Here is a 19,572-nt window from a genome sequence, read left to right on the forward strand (position 1 = left end):
TCACTGAATCATTGTAATTTATCCATTTACAATTCTATCAACTGGGGTGTAAGGATCTCAAAGTGAGAGATTTCATCTTTTGTGAGTTGAGAAAAAAATACTATGCATAATTCTCATTTCTAATCTCGACTTCTACTCTGCTCTCAAATTTTTTATGTGAACACTTTTCTAAGAACTTGCATGATGAAAATAATATATGTTTATTTAAACCTTAATTAAAAATATTAATAGTTATTATTTAGTAGGCCCATGTAGAGTAACCCACTTCCAACACCATATCATATCAATAGTTATTGCGTGGACTGTGGTTAATAGTTGTGTGGATCACGGTCTAAAAATGACATCGTTTTATTTACTTTTATTTTTTCGCGCGCCCAGTTGTAGCATACAATTTTATAACTCATAATGTATATTATTCTAAAGCATAATGTACATTATTTTAATATATAATGTACATTATATTACCTCAAATATTTCATTTGTAATGTACATTATTCTAATACATAATGTACATTATTTTTATTCATAATATTCACGATGTTTTTTGAACCGTAGTCCACACAACTGCGTGAACCACATTACACAATAATTTGCCTATGTCATACAACCCAATTCTATTTTCCTAATTGTTGTCTTCACTAATCTGACTAGGTCACTGAGAGACTATCCTAAATTACTTTTTTTTTTTTTTTTTGAAACCTCTATCCTAAATTACTTAATTCGTAATTTCTCCATTAGCAATAGGGGTGAGCAAAATGTCTGTTAACTAACCGAAAACCGCTAATCGCTAACTTAACCGACAGAAATAAAATCGATTATCGGTCGGTTTCGGTATTTCGATTATTATGCGGTTTTGGGGTTCGGTGACTGATAACCGATATATATATATATATATATATATATATATATATATATATATATATATATATATATATATATATATATATAATATTTTTTTTTGAGAACATATAATATAATATAATATATAATATTAATAATATTACACATTACACATTTGAGATAAAATCAAATTTGCAGTCACTCACAGTCGCACAGACCTTCTCCGTCGCTCTGTCCTCCGAGGTTCCGACGCCAACGCCTTCCGGCCTTCGCAGTTCGCTCCTGACGGCTGACTTGTGACTCCTCTGCCTCCGAATCTCCGAGGCTCCGACGCGGCCTTCCGCAGGTAATATATTTATTTTTTTAAATTTTTGTTAAATGTTTAATGAAATAGATAAATTTGTTATTTGTAAATTGTAATTTTGTATACTGTTAATAAATTAATTGAGATATGAGAATTGTTGTGTACTGTTAATCGCACAGTCTGTTGTGTTCTGAAAATTAATGAATTAATTGAGATATGAGAAATACCTAATGAGATATGAGAATTGTTGGATTTCATATTTTGCATTTTAACACTTAAAATTGGCAGTTCGCCGCTGGCAGTGTGTTCAGTATTCAGACATTGGATTTTAACTTTGAAAATTGGCAATTGTGTTTAAGTAGGTTTTTTGGTAACCGACCGAAACTGTTGGTTTTGGGTCGGTTTTAGCACCACCTTCGGTCGGTCACAAGAGCTAAAAAACATGGTCGGTTTTTTTGTTTTTTCGGTTGGTTATGTAACTGACTGACCGTTTGCTCACCCCTAACCTAAAGAGAGATAAAGAAAGTGCTCTTCTACACAATATGTACACAGCAATCAATCTGCAACTTCTATAGTTCTATCTACATATAAAATCCATTGAAAACCCCTCGTATCCACCCTATCATCATCAAACCTCTCCTTTCCGAATCCTCTGTAAGAACTTTTCTCTTTCGAGCTTTCTACACATATGCACATAATATTGCATATTTGCATACTTGTATTGTTTGTGTAAGCAGTAACTATAATTTTGAAACAATTGCGGATATGGGTATTGGAATTCGAGTTTGCATTGAGCTTGGCGCGGCTGCTGTGTATTTTTCTTAAGAAAGATGGAATTTTTAGGCGTAAATTGAGAAAACCCTATAATTTGGAATATTCCGTTTAGAGGAACAGTCTTAGCGATTCGAAGAAATTGGGTTTATGTGATATTCTGGGATGAATTTCTGAATTTTTGTCTTTGCATTCTGGAAAGGTTTTGCTGCAGTTATGAATTTGTTTGGTAAATGATTGCGGATAGGGACGGAAACAATGGCTTTGGCAACCCTTCATTTGCAGGTAATGGAAATGAAGCTATATTTTGCTGAAATAATCCTTTAAAATTTGTTAACGAATATTGTGTATTGAAAGTAGTTGCATTTATGCATGCTTTTCCATTTCATGTGAAACTAAAGTTTCATAGGCATCATAGTTCAGTTGTAACATTTATTTAGTAGGTCTTAAAAAATAGAACACTCGGATTAACTCTGTGAGAATTGAAAAAGTGAAAGAGAAAACGTCTTTAGTAGTTGCACTGGTCCCTGGCATCTTGAGGATGATATGACGACCTGGGGGTTATTGCTGTTTTTTGCACAAAACTGGTTAGATGTTTTTATTGGTTATTTAGATTTTAGATTAACACATGAAGTTTTACACAGTATAAAATGCTAAGTTGCTTGAACTATTTCAAGTGTTAGTTTGTCTGTGGTGTGTTTTGGTCTCCATTGATGAACATGTTATATTTTTTACCTCACCCCTCATTTGAAGAAACAATATATATTACAAACATTTATGTTTCATCTATAACTGTGTTTAAATTTATTTAGTTTCATTGTTGATTGATTGTAAGCTCATTGCTTATTGTTGACTTTCTTGTATTGATGTCATCTAAGTGCCTTTAAGAAATTGACACTGGGTGAACACTCTGTCTTGCCTCACTTTCTAATGTTTGAGGTCCAAAGAACTCTTTTAGCAATGGAATGCAAGTTTTCTTTCACTCCATTAATGAATCATTTATGTGTTTTTTTAATTGTTCGCAGCATTCTTATAAAACAAATCCTTTTCAATCTTCATCGTCGAGCAGTGGGAACAAATTGACACATTCTGTGACAACGGTTCGTTATGTTGGGAGGAAAGATAAATTTACCTCATTGAGGTGCAGATCCTTTTATAGGTAAATCCTATGTCCTATTCAGAAAGATTAATTTTGCATATTTTTTAATCCTATTAACTCTTGAACACTATATGGAAATCATAGTGTATCTTAATGTTTTACTTTTAAATAGGGTTATTTGTCTGCACAGGAATGTTATTAGCCCTGACTTTATGTGTTGATAATTCAATAACCAATATGACATCATACCACTATCACATGTAAATCTTGCTCAATTAAAATAAATGGTGAAGTCTGATAGGATTTTTGAACTGCTACTTCTTTTAATACATATGATTAGATGTATACATGGCTGATAGTGGATGATTTTGGCTTACTGCTGAACCATAGTGAGGAAGAAATATTTATCAAAACTTACAAATGGACTTCCTTATTAACATTTAGATCAAGTGCGACTTCATGATACCATCAATCTTTGTTTCATAGTTTCTTGGCCTTTTTTAGTTTTACATTATCTTTTGAAGTGGTGGGAAGATCTGTAGTGAGAATGTGAGATTTAGAGATTTAAAAGAACCCTAGGACATACCAGTTATCTGTACTTCAATTTTTGTTGGGGAGACCTCTTGGTCATGGTTTAAATCCTTGAAAGAATCTTTGAAGATAGGAAAAGTTGTGTGCATCTATTTTGTTGGAGTTGGCTACTTGAATTTACACAATACAATATCAGTTTCATTTTTATTATTATTTTTATTTTTTAAAAAGTGGAGTTTAATAGTTGGTAAAAAACTAAATTTTAGAATAGTTTGTCTTAAAAGTTACAGAAATTGGCACTAAGTGTTTTATTAGTACTTAGGAATACAAGCAAAGTTGTAATTATAGGAAGGTGGTTAGTTCAACGCTTAAAGCATGGCCCAAACAAACACATGGAAAATTGAAGTGAAATGTATGCATTTTTGCCCTTGTCCTTCAGTTTGAAAAGTAATTTTGACATTCCAGGTTGGTGTAATGAATTGTACTGACATACAGCCATGAACTTTTACTACGTAAAGCATGATGCATCATCATTTAAAAAAAAATGAAGAATCCAATAATAGCTATTGATTTTGAAGTCGATTAAGCTTCCTTTTTTTTTATTCATTATGGTATTATATACAATTATTATCATTTAGTCATTCTGAAATATGGTCTATCCCCTCACCCTATCGTCCCTATCATGAAAAAGTATATAAAAGCAAATGGAAAATTCTATATATTTTTTTTCAGATTATAATGAATAATCAATTACAGTTAGAGAATGTAATTTTTGTATCGGATTGACCAGATATGTGGTTTGCAGTGGAGGAGCTCCTCTTTTCCTTAAACCAAAAGCCAAAGTATTGAAGATCTTGGCCTTCAAAAGTAGTAGCCAAAATAACTCTGGGGGCAGTAGTGGATCAAAGACCAAGAAGGAATCTATCAAGCTTTCTATTGTATCCCAAGGGAGTGAGGAAACGTCAGTGGAATCTCCAAGGGCACAGAATCTTCCCATTTCTTATACTTCTGAAACAGTTGACACCACCAGTGGCACTCTCGCTATACAGAAAATTTTCAAACACTGGTTGGCAATACTTCGTACACCATCCCCAGACCAGGCAATCGGTGAAACTGTTGAAGGACCATCTTCAACAGAAGCTGTTGAGCCACAAAACCTGGTGCAACAGAAAGAAAGAGGCAATATCCTACAGGCAGTTTGGAGTTATTTTATCGGTCTGGATGCAACGATAAAGATAAATTTATTGATCTTGTAAGTATGATGACTCACTCTCTCTGTCTTTTCAATGTGTGCAGTGTTCCATAAACAGTCTACAGTTGGTTAATTTATTATTTGTCTTGCCACAACGTTATCTCTATCTGCATAATTGGGTCAAGTCAAGACATCAATTAGGTTCACTTACATTATAAGGTGCATATCTTGTGTCTAGAGTCTAGCCACAACATTCATCTCTGTATCAGTATATCATAGATTGCGCCTGATGTTTGATACAGGTGAAGTTAGGCCATTTTGATTTTGTGTCATTTTCTAAGTTTATTTATGACTGATTTCTGCATTTGGAAATATGAACTACTTCATGGGTTTCACTAGCCATCCCATTTGTGAAGGAATCAGGAACTGACTTTTGGAATTTCCATTCTATTGGAATGCAGCATCAAATGCCAACATGAAATTGAAGGATGGAATTTTGATAATATTTCACCTTGATAAATATATTGAGTAATTTGTTTAAATCAAATGAGTTCGTTAGTTGATTGTACCTTTTACATCTGCAAATGTGGTTCTTTTGTCAATGGATTCAAATTTGGGGCTTCATGGCTCAAAGTCTTCTGGGATTTGCTGATTGAGATTATCAATAAATTATTTGGTCATAGAGCCAATCAGAAGCACCACTGAGCTAAACCCTTTTACTCATTATAAAACTTGAGTATTTGCATCTTGAATGATGACACTATGAGTAAATGTAATCAATGATCATTCATTCATTTGTATACTTAAACTATTTTATTTTGATTAGTATCTTGAAGAAATTAAATAATAGATAAAAGAACTCAAGACCATGCTTAAAGCATACGAATATAGTACAGGGTAAATTTCAATTGTTTTTTTTTGGTAGGAATTTTAGTTGCTTTTAATATATCTTTAATTTAACTTTCTTGTATTTTGCAGCGTACCCTTTTACCTGGCTGTTAATTTAGTTTATGGAGCTGAAGTTTCGAAGGAGTTGATGCCATTATGGATTCTTGGACCATTTGTTGTTGCATTGTATATTAAGATGCTCCGAGGCATTTGTGCACTTTACGTATTCTGTTTCAAGCAGACAGTAAGAGTCGTCAAGAACTTCCCAACCTACTACATGTTGGCTAATGAATATATTGTTCAAGGGAAGCTCAAGGAAGAAATCAGGGCACGCTTTTTGCAGCCTGTGTTAGATATTAAGAACATAGACTACAAAGAAGTAGCAAAGAGTAGGATGGAGGATTTGAAAGTCATTTTGGCAGAGAAATACCTGGATCTCGCGGAATCAATATGGCCCTATTACTGCAGAGCAATCCGGACTTTGAAGAGGGCCAACCTTATCTAGACTCGACAAAATTTTAGTGATATTTACGGTAAAGAGCTAGCTATGGATGCTGAGGGACATCTTTCTGCTTATTCACTTTTTCTTGGAGGGGAAGAGTTGAAACCCCATTTTGACCTGGGGTAGTCATTCCCTAAAGAGAACAGAATACTATTGCAACACAGCCAGACTTCCAGGTTTGGTTTTTTTTTTGTAACTTTCTGAATTGCAGTTCAAGTTAGTTTGCATTGGATGTTCGTTCATTCATCACATCCTGATTAAACTTAGGCCTCGTAGGGATGCTTCTTACTGTGTTTAACCAGTCAAAATCTCTAACACTCCATCTCTTCTTGTCACATCGGTTTCTTATTTTTGGAAGATTTTTGTTGTCGTTTGTTTGTTTGTTTTTTTTTTTTTTTTTTTTTGAGTACTACGGACTCTGTTACAATGTAGTATCTGTTCATAGCTACTTTCTCAACCTACTGAGGCACAAAGAGACAACAATTGCCTCCACTGAGGCTCGAACCCACTCCCATCATCCATGTGGGAGTTGTTTAGTTGTGTGTGAATTGTGGAATATGTTACTACTGCCCTTTGGATTCCCATCAGATTTCGCCCGCTATTTGATTCCATCCTCTGATGTCTTTCTGGTTTCATTAAGTGCATCTGTTCAGGATTGGTTTTCGTAGATTTTGTTTTTGTTTTGTTTTTCTGAATTCTGCACTAGCATTTGCATCCCGACGAGATTAAATCCAATCTAGTATGCCACTCGTTCTAAAGATTTGAAATATTAAAATTATGCTATGTTATTAAAAACTATAAATGCTATTAAATTTCATATGTAAAAAAAATGAGTTCATTCATTTGTAAGGTTTTGTTATTTAATAAATATGTTGATTTGTTATGATAAAATTATGAATATAAATATTTGCAATTAAATTAAAAATTGTATTTAAGGTAACTAATCACTAAAAGTAATAAACTATATTAAAAGTGTAATACATTAGTTGTTGAATTACAATTTAATTTTCAGAGTCACCACAACTCAAAATTTTGAGGTCATTGAAATCTCTAACTCTATATGCAACAACATATAATTGACCATGGAAAAAAATTAGTTTCCTCAATAACAATTCAGCATGAGATAGTTTTTGCCCTTTGATTTGTATTGATAATTATTGCATATGAAAAACATTATTAAAATTGTGTTCTTTGGAATTTGAATGACAATCTCGAATTTGACATGGTTATACTCATTCGAGGAACCAACGCCCTATTTTAATTAATTTTAAAACATAAATTCTATATTATTACAAACATAAAACTAAAAATAAAAAGAATAATTATGTGATATATATATAATACATAATACATAAAATATAATAATACTTAAAAAAAACAATTCCAGGCTTAACCCCTAAGCCCTAGGCCAAATTTCCCTTTCCGAGTTTTGACTCTACGTCTCTGTCTCTCGTTCTCCCATCGCCACGACGCCATCCGCCTCTGCATCGACGCCGGCGACCACTCCAGCTCTGCATCGACGCCGGTCACCGACTTCATTCCCTCACCAGTCGCCATCTGCCTCTAATCGTCTCTCTGGAGTCTGGTCGGCTTCTGTGGTCTGCATCTACTCCATCGAGCCATCGACGCCGGCTTCTACAGTCTACCTCTGGTGATTCTGGTCGTCTCTTTGCCTCGCTGTCCTCACTCCGTCCGGTGGTCGCTACCCGCTGTTCGTCTGCACTGCACTCCTCTCCGTCTCGACTCTCCGGTCATCTGCTGGCTACTAGGTGAGTTTGTAATAACTTTATTTGCATATAGCTTTTTTTTTAATAACCAAAAGTTCAATGTTACTTTTTATGAAGCTATATAATGGTATTGGTAACTACTGTGTTGAAATTTGATATTTAATGGTAACTACTTTGCTGAAATTTGATATTTAATGGTAACTACTGTGCTGAAATATGTTGCAATGTATGCTTAATTGTTCATAGTTGATAGTGTTGCTGTAAATATGTTGCAATGTATGCCTAATTGTTCATAGTTTAAAATCTTAATTTTAATATCTGGATCTTAACAGAATGGTTGTTCCCTCATTTATTAGGGAAAATGATGTTACTCAAGTTATGGTGCGTTCCCATGGATATACTTTGAGATGTTTTCTTAGAATTGTCTAACCACATATGGAAGATGCTTATTTGCAGAACTTTACTAGTGCATTTGGAATATTCACTTGAGTAGGAGCCTCTATTGCTCCTAAAGAAACCATAGCAAATAAGAATCTTTAAGCTCACGAATTCTTACTCTGAAACTCTTCTGTGTTTAGAAATTCAGATGGCATTTAGAGGGAGAGGACGAGGACGTGGTGGATATGGCGGTGGATTCAGAATAGCCAAGCAGGAATCATTCGAACTATTTCCAAAAATCAATGATGAGAACTTGGGTAATGCATCAACTGTGACTGAAAGGGTATCTTTAGCAAGATGGTATTTGAAGTTGCAGAACTACTGGAATTCCTCTCCTTACTATCTTGGAGGTGAAAGCGATACTTCAAAGAAAACAAAAAGTATGGATATAGAAAGGTTTTCAGATAAGAACTCTGATAGAGCCAAGGCAAAGCGCCCACTTTCGGATTTCATTACAGTGGACCCTGCCTATTTTCCTGGTGAATTAGCTAGAGGTGGGAGAACAGGAAGGCCTGCTGCAAAAAGAGTTCGCTGGAGTGAAGGCCAAGATTTGCAAAAACTGGATGTCTTTGAGAAGCTTGAACAGAAGTCCAAGGGCCAGGGTGAAAAGAAAACAAATGAAGGTGAAGATGAGGAGGAAGAAGAGGAGAATATCGAAGAAGAAGAGGAAGAGGATGATGAAGATGGCGACTATATTCAGCCATTTGATTTCGATGATGATGAAGATGACTTCAATATTGTTGATGACAATGATGATGAGGGAGGTACCTTCTGAAAGATACTGCTTCAATGATTTTGCTAGGAGTACATTTTATTGGCACTTTTATTATTATTATTATTATTATTTTTAAATATCTATAGGGTATTTTATACTTACAGAATTTATTGTATATTAGCATCCTGGTTTAGCAGTAAAAAAAGTTTTTCAATTAATCTCGAACGATCAAACATACAAAATTGAAATGAATGTTACACTTGTCTGCAGAGCATACAATATTCATTTTATCGGCTAAATTTCATTCACTATTCCTAAACATTTATTAATAACTTTTTGTAATTTATGCATTGATTTTAAATCACTCTCGTATATTAGATGGAGTGTTCATCCTAGTTGATTTTAAATTATGAGAAAATGTACAAACAGGCTATCGAACTATTTGAAAAATAACAATTAAGTCATTGAACTCAAAAAAAAATTCAATTTTATAAACGAACTTGGAAAAAAGTTCCAATAAGCATTTTTAGTAGGTAAATGTCTAGTTTTGCTAATTAGATTGACATGTGTGATTATGTAATTTTATTATTATCCAACGCAGATTAGATGATCTAATTTCCAACGTGGTTTAATTCCTAATTCAAATGTAAAATTTGAAATCCCTTAATTAATTTAAAAATAGACCTAATTCCCCCAATTTCTTCTCCCCTACTCTTTTCTCTCCTTTGAGCTTTGTTTGCGCTCTCATTTCTCTCCTTCACTACTTATTTTCGACGTGGACTAATTCCCAATTCAAAGGTAAAATTTGAAATCCCTAAATTAATTTGAAACCAGACCTAATTCCCTTAATTTCTTTTCCCCTTCTCTTTGCGCTCTTGTTTCTCTCCTTCATTACTTTTAGGAACAAGTACATGTGAGCAATAGTATTCTTGTTCTTTTGTGTTGAGGCATCAAAGTCGAAGATAAAAACTATATGCCCTATTGAGAAGCTAAACGGCGGGTTCTGGAACGGTCACCAGAAAAGCAAAGTTGTGATAAAGTTTGCAGCTTTTTTCAATTGTTTGAGGTATCTATTTTTAACCAATGCGCTTATAAATGTGTGAATGATGAACTTTGTTGAGTTATTTATACATACATTTGTGTTGGATTTTGAATGAGTCCTCCGTCTAATGTTGATTGAAGACATTTTTAGTTTTTGTGGTATTAACTTCCCCTTTTTATTATATACTAGTTGTCTTTTAGTGTTTTGGCAGGACGCCTTTATGGTTGGCGTGTTAAACATTGCTCCTAAGAGTGTTTTATTTACTTTTTTTTTTTTTTTATTTATAATATTAAACCTTCGTTAATAAACATTAGAAACAAGTACAACAAGGTTCAATGGAATGTAAAGCCATTCTATACAATCTGACATAGAACTAAATTTACTAGCTAAGCTAATAAAATTTAAATTCGCAGACTGTGTTACAAGAGAGTTTTTATTCTCATAGGACCTTAAAACTTTTGTCAAGTGATTGATGGCCTTGCAGAATGTGTACAAGTCGACCTCTGGATGGAACAACTTGCAAACCACATGAGTCTTTTTCTTCTTACTGAAGTCCATTGACATTTTTCCCAACTGAAGGTACATAACCAGCCTTGTGTCTTCGGCCGGTTCATCAGTGGGTATCCTCCCGACTGAACTAATATTCATTAGGGGCATTTCATTGTCGTCTACTGCGATCAGAATGTATCACACTAGCCATGACCATATAAATCTTGAAGCACTCCAAAGGAACACAAAAATATTCAAGAGTGTTTTATTTACTTCAATTATGTTCTTTTAGCAAATTGACATGTGAAGATGTCTTTAGTATATATCTTTACAGTTGGCCTTTTAAACCTTGAAGTCAAGTACTGCTAAGAATGTTTATATATTTTCCTTGAACTATGCCATATTGTACTGTGTTATGTTTTAAGGCTAAGCTTATTCTATTTTAGAATGTTTGACATAGTTGATTTAGTGTGTAGTTGCGTGTGGCAAGATGCCTTTTTGTTGTGTATACATTTTCCTTGAAGTGTGCTAATAAGGTGACTCACGATTTACCTCTTTCAACGGCTTAAAAAATAAACATAATATAGTGAGTTAATATAATCATATGTCAATTTAAAATATCTTAATTAGAACCTTTTAATAATATATTTTTTATATATTATTTTTTTTTGAATTTTTGAATTTCCTCAACTTGTATTTATCATATTCTTGATTCCTTTTAATTTTTTGTTTTTAAATTTTAAAGAACATGCAATTAAAAGTCAATTCGGCATGGTTCTAAGTTTCAAATGTTGATCGATATTTTCATTGTCGTAATAATTTTCAGTTTTTACCGTCTAAGGTAGGAATACAGTAATACACCAACAAAGTCATCCCTAAGACTTAAAATAAAAAGCAAGTAGCAATGCCCCATGGCTATGTCTGCTGGGAAATAATTGTTGACTGTTAAACTCATTTTATGATCATTAAAATGCCGCACCAAATTTCCATAATTCCACGCCACTCGAATAAATCAATTCAAAAGTCAATATTGGCAATTCCAAATTATGTTTTCTTTTTAATTTTTTTTTTAAAACAAAGTATTTTAAAGTTTAATTTAAGAATACTTTTAAATTTATTTTTCAAAGTAGGAAGAATTGTTACGTTCATTATTCTCATATTATATCTTGTTACTCTCTCCTTCTCAATTTATGTGGCTGGTTAGATTAATAACACTTGACTAAAGTTGTTTTTAATTTTATTTTTCGTAATATTAAGTTTAATCTTAATATCTAAAATTGATATATTTAGAAACTACATTAAAAATACTACCAAACAAAAAAATCACTTAAAAATAATAAAGGAAATAAGCAAAGAAAAAAAATTAGTTTGACCAATGAATAGTAAATGGAACAGATAAAATAGGACATAGAGAATACTAGATAATAAAATTTTTCAAATGCTGATAATATAATCTCTAGGAAATTCTACAATGCCGATCATCCCTGATACCATCATGTATATCATGCATGCTTATGCCGTATATTATTAGTAAAAGTTCCTATCATACATGTTGGCCTTCTTGGTTTGAGCCGGTCAGTTATGAGCAACCTAGACTGATTTACATTCTTGTGGTCTTTTGTAGACTAAGATCACAAGCCGAGGTTTATTCGATGAACATTTTCGAGTAGTGGCTGAGAGCTTTCTTCGTCACAAAAAAATAAAAATAAAATCCAATCATACTCAATACAATCAAGTGTGAAATATAAAATGGGATACAAGTAATTCATACTACTTGAGGAAAGAATAGTCAGACAAATCCATTCCCATTTACCTCATAAACATGTCTGTGATAATCTGTTGATTCAAAGCTCACGTAACTATATCAACTAATAAAAAAGGCATCATATTATATTCAGTGGCCTCAGAAAAAGGAATGCTTAGAGGTGGAAGAATGAATGCATCAAGAAATGGCTGCTTATTCCTATTCTTCCTCTTATCCTTACTCCTTCCCATTAAAAGGAGTTTCAGTGCAACAGACACCATAACTACAGCTCTGTCTCTACATGATGGTGGTGATGAGACCATTGTTTCGTCGCCTAATGGAACCTTCGAACTAGGGTTCTTCAGTCCCGACAAAACGAAAAACCGATATGTAGGCATATGGTACAAGAACATATCTGTCAGAACATATGTCTGGGTTGCCAACAGAGAAGCCCCTCTATATAATACAACAGGGATCCTTAAGGTCATCAAACCGGGAATTCTAGTTCTTGTGAATGGTAGTAATGGTGTTGTGTGGTCAACTAATAGCTCAAGGTCAGTGAATGATCCAATAGCACAGTTACTGGATTCTGGGAATCTTGTAGTAAGAGATGCAGATGATGGGAATCCACTCAATCCAGAGAATTCTGTCTGGCAGAGTTTTGAATATCTGACGGATACATACTTACCGGGCATGAATTTAGGGTGGGATTTTGTGACAGGGCATGAAACATACCTGTCATCTTGGAAGAACCATGAAGATCCAGCTCCTGGGGAGTTCACCTATCGGGTTGATCGAAATGGCTATCCACAGAATGTGTTGGAAAGAAGGTCAGTCCTGCAGTACAGAGCTGGGATGTGGAATGGTTTGCGGTTTACTGGATCACCAAACTCGAGACACAGTCCCTTCTACAGAATTGGATTTGTGTTTAATCAGAAACAAGCATACTTCACTAATCAGCTCCTTGGTCCAGTCCTCACCAGGGCTGTTCTGAATCAGAACGGCGTTCTAGAACGCTGGATTTGGATTGACCGCACCCAGGACTGGATTCTTTACCTTGAGTCACCAACAGACAACTGCGATACTTACAAGCTGTGCGGTGCATATGGCAGCTGCGACATACAAACTTCCCCAGTCTGTGGATGTCTGGACAAGTTTGAGCCCAGACATCCCGAGGATTGGCTTAGGGCAGATTGGTCAGGCGGTTGTGTTCGCAGGACAGCTCTTAACTGCACCGAAGGAGACAAGTTTCTCAAGTACTCTGGTATCAAATTGCCAGACACACAGAAATCTTGGTTCAATCAGACTATGACACTCGAAGAATGCAAGGCACTTTGCACCAAAGATTGCTCTTGTATGGCTTACTCAAACATTGATATACGCAATGGAGGATCGGGGTGTTTAATGTGGTCTGATGATCTACTAGACATTAGAGTGATACCCATGGGAGGGCAAGACATCTATATTAAAGTGGCAGCTTCTGAAATAGGTATGATCTTGGACTCAATAGCTAACAGTTTGCTATGTGTGGAAAATGTTAAAAAACCTCAGAAATAGAAAGCATATACCTGAAAATATAATGTCTTCCAAGTCATGGTAGCACTAGTTTTCAGTAGGTGCAACCTATAAAACAGAGAGGGAGGAGTTGAATGTGTTAATGTTCTTAGCATAGTTTCAGAGTACAAATATTAAAACAAGAAGCAATGTATAGATGAATTTAGAATGAAACAACATAAGAATATTAATGATAGTTTGCTCAATGTTTTCCGTTCACACTTTTATGGTGTCGCACCAAAAAAATGCCAAGACAATTTTATGATACAACACTAACCTACCACCGGCTTGAAAGTTGGCAGTCTATGCCCAAAACATCTCACTGGGGTCTACGGGAGGGGAAGGGTGAAAAGTTCTTGAATCCATAATTCATTTTTCTTTTACTGATTATTTGCAGTCACCCAAGAAGGATCAAATGGAAAGAACGGAAAGATAATCATCATTATCCTGCCATTATTAATTGGAATAGTTCTGCTAAGCCTGATTCTGGTGGTTTATTGTAGAAGAAGGAAGAAGGGTTCAGAGCTCAGAAGTACAGGTAAGCAGAGCAATTCATACATGTTCTGAATTCTGAATAAGAGAGATCAAATAATGCATGCTCAAATGAACCTTTTGAAAATTAGTGACTCTTAATTGTCTATATTCCTTAGTTTAAACAAAAGCCACTCCATCATTCATATTGTAGGAACTTCAAGGAGGCCTAGTTACAACTACGAACATAGCAATGAAAACCAAAATGATGAGATTGAGCTAACAGTATTTGACTTAGCTTCTATAAGTAAAGCTACCAACAACTTTGAGCTCAAGAGCAAGCTCGGAGAAGGAGGCTTTGGACCTGTTTACAAGGTAACCATTAATCCATTATACAGCCTTTGGCATTTCTCTATACAAAAACTGTTTGGTGTGTTAGCAAAATGCTTTTATTGGTTTCTTCAATAACACCTTGAGTCTCAATAGTGTCCTACATTTGGTTCACTAAAAGGGCATGTCAAATTTTAGATTCAGAGAATGATATTTATTTCTTAATTTTGTTTGATGAAAGATGACTGTGTTAATAACTAAAATGGGGAGAAAAGCTTAAGTGTGGGCAGTAGCTAAAAGACTTATATTTCTGTGTTCTCTGATTTCTGTCCCTACATTAGCTAGCTGATACATCTTTATATATACATGAGAGAAGACAAGCTTCCTCAAATTCTGCACTATTTTTATGCTGCCTAACTACACTTTTCTGCTGCCTAACTTTGCTGCTGCACTTTTCTGCTAACATTGCTGCTGGCCTGCTGCCCAAGGCTAATTTTGCTGCTGCACTTTTCTGCTAACATTGCTGCTGGCCTGCTGCCCAAGTCTAATTTTGCTGCTGCACTTTTCTGCTAACTTTACTGCTGCCTATAACACTAATATACTACACAACACTACTGCACACTACTACTTTACTGACATCCCCCCTCAAATTGATGCGGGTAAGTCTATCAGCATCAATTTGCTATTGAGAAACTTGTGTCTTTGGCGTATTAAATCTTTTGTAAAGACATCAGCTACTTGTAGATCAGTAGTAAGATGAGGTAGAGTGATAACACCTCGAATAAACGCCTCCTCGTCACCAAACATGTCAATGTCTTTCTAGTTTACCACGAAGCCTACTATCATTCGGTCACCAAGATTGTCAACACGACCACGAAGCCTACTATCATTCGGCCACCAAGATTGTTAACACGACCACGAAGCCTACTATCATTCGGCCACCAAGATTGTCCACGAAGCCTACTATCATTCGGCTACCAAGATTGTCAACACGACCTCGAAGCCTACTATCATTCGGCCACCAAGGTTGTCAACTCGACTACGAAGCCTACTATCATTCGGCTACCAAGATTGTCAACACGACCTCGAAGCCTACTATCATTCGGCTACCAAGATTGTCAACTCGACCACGAAGCCTACTATCATTCGGCCAAAACTTTATGCTATTTTTCTTCTCCGATGACGGATTGCCATTTTCGCCATCCCAATTAAACACCACAACGCACCTCTCATTTACTCCATAGCATGACTCTAAATATGAGACGGATCCCATGACTCAAACAACACAAACTAAACTTAAGACCAAATTAAAACAATCCCACAAATTAAACCAAACAAAACAATCTACTGCCCCTCCCTTTTTCTTTTTTTTTTTTTACATTAACTAAAAACAACACAAAACCCAAAACATGCTGCCCAACAAACCTACTGCAAATAGTTCCTCCCTCCTTATAACACTTCCAACATCAAAAACACCTATTACTTCCTCATCTACAACCATAGCAGCCGGAAAGCCACTACTGCATCTGCTGCCGGGAGCTCTGCTGCCAGGAGCGTTCTGCTGCGCAGGAAATGAAAAAGAGAGATGAAGCATCGGAGAGGAGGTCACCGGAGAAGAGGATTCCAAGGTCACTGGAAATGACCCAGCTGCGCCACTGCTCGACAAGCTGGTTCGTCACTGCTGATCCAGGTTTGCTGGTTCGCCGTAGAAGAACAGGGAGAGAAAGAGAGACGAAGCTTCTAAAGCTGATGAAGACTCGCCCAAGTGACACCATCAGGAAATGGGCTCATCAAAACGAGACGAACGAGACAAATTTCTGCCAGAAATGGCCTCACGCGCCGTTACGCATCGGCGAGCGGTCGCCGGAGCTCCGGCCGACGGTGGCACGTGGCGGCGCGTGGAGGCTCCGTTCGCCGCGAAACTTCTGCCGGTTGCTCGCCTCTTTGTGCCGATCAATGCCCAGTAGGCTCTGATACCATGTTAATAACTAAAATGGGGAGAAAAGCTTAAGTGTGGGCAGTAGCTAAAAGACTTATATTTCTGTGTTCTCTGATTTCTGTCCCTACATTAGCTAGCTGATACATCTTTATATATACATGAGAGGAGACAAGCTTCCTCAAATTCTGCACTATTTTTATGCTGCCTAACTACACTTTTCTGCTGCCTAACTTTGCTGCTGCCAAAGTCTAACTTTGCTGCTGCACTTTTCTGCTAACATTGCTGCTGGCCTGCTGCCCAAGTCTAATTTTGCTGCTGCACTTTTCTGCTAACTTTACTGCTGCCTATAACACTAATATACTACACAACACTACTGCACACTACTACTTTACTGACAGACTGGGACTGAAATATAACATAATTGACACAAATTAGACCTATGCACACACAACAGACATGAATATACTAGAACTAGGTGGAACAGAATTGTTGTATAGTTTACGTGCTAACTTTGACTCACTAAACATGTAATTTTTAGGGTGTCCTAGGAGGACAGGAAATAGCAGTGAAGCGCCTCTCACAAACATCTACACAAGGACCCATGGAGTTCAAGAATGAAGTAGAGTACATTGCAAAACTTCAGCATCGTAATCTAGTGAAGATGTTAGGCTGCTGCATTGATGGAGAGGAAAAATTGTTGATCTATGAGTACATGCCAAATGGAAGTCTTGATACATTCATATTTGGTATGCCCTGTCCTAACTATAGCCATCATTCATTCATTTGAACCAAAAGTAGATGTACACAAAGACATAAAGTACGAAAGACCTTAGCAAATAAGAGCTTAGAAATGTTAGTATTTCACATTGGCCATTTATTGCTAGAATTCAGTTGATTTTGTGTTTAATTGTAAGATAGTGAAAACACAGATGCCAGATGATAACCCTATATGAGAATTACTGCAGATGAGTCAAAAAGCAGGTTGCTAGATTGGCCTAAACGCTTCCAAATTATCAATGGGATTGCTAGGGGACTCATGTATCTTCATCAAGATTCTCGATTGAGGATCATTCACAGAGATCTCAAAGCTAGCAACATTTTGTTAGATGACAATATGGAGCCCAAGATATCAGACTTTGGCATAGCAAGGTGTCTTTTGGGGAATGAGATAGAAGCCAAGACAAACCGAATAGTTGGAACATAGTAAGATTATATTCTTAAGAACATTTTATTGTAAAACACCTTCATCACTTCTAACATGATTTTCTTTGATGCAGTGGCTACATTTCACCGGAATATGCAGTACATGGGCTCTACTCAGTAAAATCAGATGTATTTAGCTTCGGAGTCTTGGTTTTAGAGATTATAAAGGGGGAGAGGAATACAAAATTCTTTCTTCATGATCAAGGCATCAATCTTCTCGGACATGTATGCACTACAACTCATGTAACTAATTTATGTCTGAATTCACTTGAGGTAAATGATGCCAACAGGCTCTAATTTCTACAGGCATGGAAACTCTATAAAGAAGGAAGGTCATTGGAACTACTTGAGCCACATCTAAGTTCCACACACACTATGTCAACATCCGAAGTTCTACGGGCAATTCATGTGGGACTATTGTGTGTGCAACAACGTCCAGAAGACAGGCCAGGCATGTCTTCTGTGATTCTAATGCTGAATAATGAAGGCGTGTTGCCTCAAGCTAAACAGCCAGGTTTTTTCACAGAAGACAATGGTGCCTATTGTTCTAACTCATCAACAACTAGGATCACCATTACAACATTAGACCCGCGCTAGAAAGTGCACAAATCCTACTCTTGAAAATGTAAATACCTTATCCTTGCAAAGGTGAGTCTTCGGTATCATGCTTCACTCATAGAGTAATTTTATCAAACAGATAGCAGGCACAGAGCTTTAAACGTTTTGATTAAATCTTTTTATCCAAACATTTACAAATCAAGCATATTGCTAACATGTAAACCTAACCAGAAATATTCACGTGATGAAGTATAAAGAAGCTTACACTGAAGCAACTATTTCCATTTTCCAGCATTAGCCGTACAATTCCATGTCTTCATGCTTTTATTTATTTATTTTTTCGTGTAAGAAAATAAATGTTTGTCTTATTTTAGGTATTCAGTCAACTATTCTTTATTCGTTTATTCCCTTTATTTTTAAAATTTTAAATTTAATATTTTTTTGTGCTTAAAAAAAATTTAAAAATACTTTTTAAATATATAAATTAAATTTAATATTATTTATAAAATTAAATTACAAATAATTCGAGTCAAGTTTAGTTAACTAAATCAAATCATTAAAATTGGAGGGAAGAAATAGTATACAACATGAAATTGAAATCTTATTAAAAATAAAAATAGTAAATATAAAGTTTGGACTATGAAATATGTAAAAAGAGATTTTCTATATAAATCTTAATACAAACCATAGTAGAAATAAAGAAATACAATCACACGGAAACATGAGGCCAAAGTTTTAGTGAAAACATCAACTATTGATCATTGGTGGAGATGAAGTTAATTTGTAACTATTTGGAAGCAATTTTGTCTCAAACAAGGTAATAGTCAATCTTAACATGTTTGGTTTTTGCATGAAAAATAGGATTAACACACAAATAAGTAGCTTTCAAGTTATCACACCACAACACTGGAGCAGCAATTGAAGGAACAACCCGTTCATCAAACCACATTACCTCAACTACACCATCAACTACACAACTTTGTACTCTGCTTCAGTTGATGACCTAACAACCATCTTTTTGCTTCCTATAAGCACATGAGACGGGATTGGAGCCAAGAAATATAGCAATGCCACTCGTGAATTATGTTCATCAAGACAACCAACCTAATCAACATTAGTATATATATATATGAATATCCATGGTGACAAATCTAGTAAAATGAATACCACAATTAAGAGTATTTTTAAAATATTGAAGCAATCTCTTCATTGAAAGCAAATTATTTCCAATAGGA

The 19,572-nt window shown here is 35.4% G+C and overlaps 3 protein-coding genes and 1 long non-coding RNA gene across 6 annotated transcripts; 3 read left to right on the top strand and 1 right to left on the bottom strand.

Moving 5' to 3' along the window:
• Window positions 1-1,025: 1,025 nt before the first annotated feature.
• On the top strand, window positions 1,026-6,500 carry LOC116022651. Of its 2 annotated transcripts, none has more exons than XM_031263439.1 (5): window positions 1,026-1,186; window positions 2,118-2,200; window positions 2,941-3,074; window positions 4,336-4,797; window positions 5,716-6,500. In XM_031263439.1, the coding sequence occupies exons 2-5, from the start codon at window positions 2,174-2,176 to the stop codon at window positions 6,128-6,130; spliced, it is 1,038 nt and encodes a 345-aa protein (XP_031119299.1). In that variant the 5' UTR covers window positions 1,026-1,186; window positions 2,118-2,173; the 3' UTR covers window positions 6,131-6,500. The 2 variants fall into 2 exon arrangements, with proteins under 2 accessions (XP_031119299.1, XP_031119300.1); XM_031263440.1 differs by having other exon boundaries at window positions 4,351-4,797.
• A 565-nt stretch (window positions 6,501-7,065) lies between these two features.
• Window positions 7,066-9,278, top strand: LOC116022653 (DNA-directed RNA polymerase III subunit RPC7-like). 2 transcript variants are annotated; one of them, XM_031263442.1, is made up of 2 exons: window positions 7,066-7,896; window positions 8,441-9,278. In XM_031263442.1, the coding sequence occupies exon 2, from the start codon at window positions 8,441-8,443 to the stop codon at window positions 9,065-9,067; it is 627 nt and encodes a 208-aa protein (XP_031119302.1). In that variant the 5' UTR covers window positions 7,066-7,896; the 3' UTR covers window positions 9,068-9,278. The 2 variants fall into 2 exon arrangements, with proteins under 2 accessions (XP_031119302.1, XP_031119301.1); XM_031263441.1 differs by having other exon boundaries at window positions 7,068-7,896; window positions 8,433-9,278.
• Window positions 9,279-12,451: 3,173 nt separating this feature from the next.
• Window positions 12,452-18,621, top strand: LOC116022648 (G-type lectin S-receptor-like serine/threonine-protein kinase At4g27290). The gene is made up of 7 exons (XM_031263434.1): window positions 12,452-13,771; window positions 14,234-14,374; window positions 14,522-14,682; window positions 17,115-17,322; window positions 17,542-17,779; window positions 17,854-18,004; window positions 18,086-18,621. The coding sequence occupies exons 1-7, from the start codon at window positions 12,454-12,456 to the stop codon at window positions 18,374-18,376; spliced, it is 2,508 nt and encodes an 835-aa protein (XP_031119294.1). The 5' UTR covers window positions 12,452-12,453; the 3' UTR covers window positions 18,377-18,621.
• LOC116022657 lies at window positions 13,383-18,641 on the bottom strand. The gene is made up of 3 exons (XR_004099256.1): window positions 18,603-18,641; window positions 13,851-13,905; window positions 13,383-13,511 (listed from the first exon to the last, which is right to left on the bottom strand). It is a non-coding gene; the product is annotated as an uncharacterized LOC116022657 (long non-coding RNA).
• Window positions 18,642-19,572: the final 931 nt, after the last annotated feature.

This window comes from Ipomoea triloba, chromosome 6 (genome assembly GCF_003576645.1).
Source record: "Ipomoea triloba cultivar NCNSP0323 chromosome 6, ASM357664v1".
Lineage (NCBI taxonomy): Eukaryota > Viridiplantae > Streptophyta > Magnoliopsida > Solanales > Convolvulaceae > Ipomoea > Ipomoea triloba.

Bases quoted from the DNA above. Each gene is read 5' to 3' on its own strand.
- LOC116022651 (XM_031263439.1), top strand. From the start codon at position 2,174: ATGGCTTTGGCAACCCTTCATTTGCAG. The intron at 3,075-4,335 runs GTAAATCCTATG...CGGATTGACCAG, and splicing joins AGGTGCAGATCCTTTTATAG to ATATGTGGTTTGCAGTGGAG. The intron at 4,798-5,715 runs GTAAGTATGATG...TGTATTTTGCAG, and splicing joins AAGATAAATTTATTGATCTT to CGTACCCTTTTACCTGGCTG.
- LOC116022653 (XM_031263442.1), top strand. From the start codon at position 8,441: ATGGCATTTAGAGGGAGAGGACGAGGACGTGGTGGATATGGCGGTGGA.
- LOC116022648 (XM_031263434.1), top strand. From the start codon at position 12,454: ATGCTTAGAGGTGGAAGAATGAATGCATCAAGAAATGGCTGCTTATTC. The intron at 14,375-14,521 runs GTAAGCAGAGCA...TTCATATTGTAG, and splicing joins TTCAGAGCTCAGAAGTACAG to GAACTTCAAGGAGGCCTAGT. The intron at 17,323-17,541 runs GTATGCCCTGTC...GAATTACTGCAG, and splicing joins TCTTGATACATTCATATTTG to ATGAGTCAAAAAGCAGGTTG.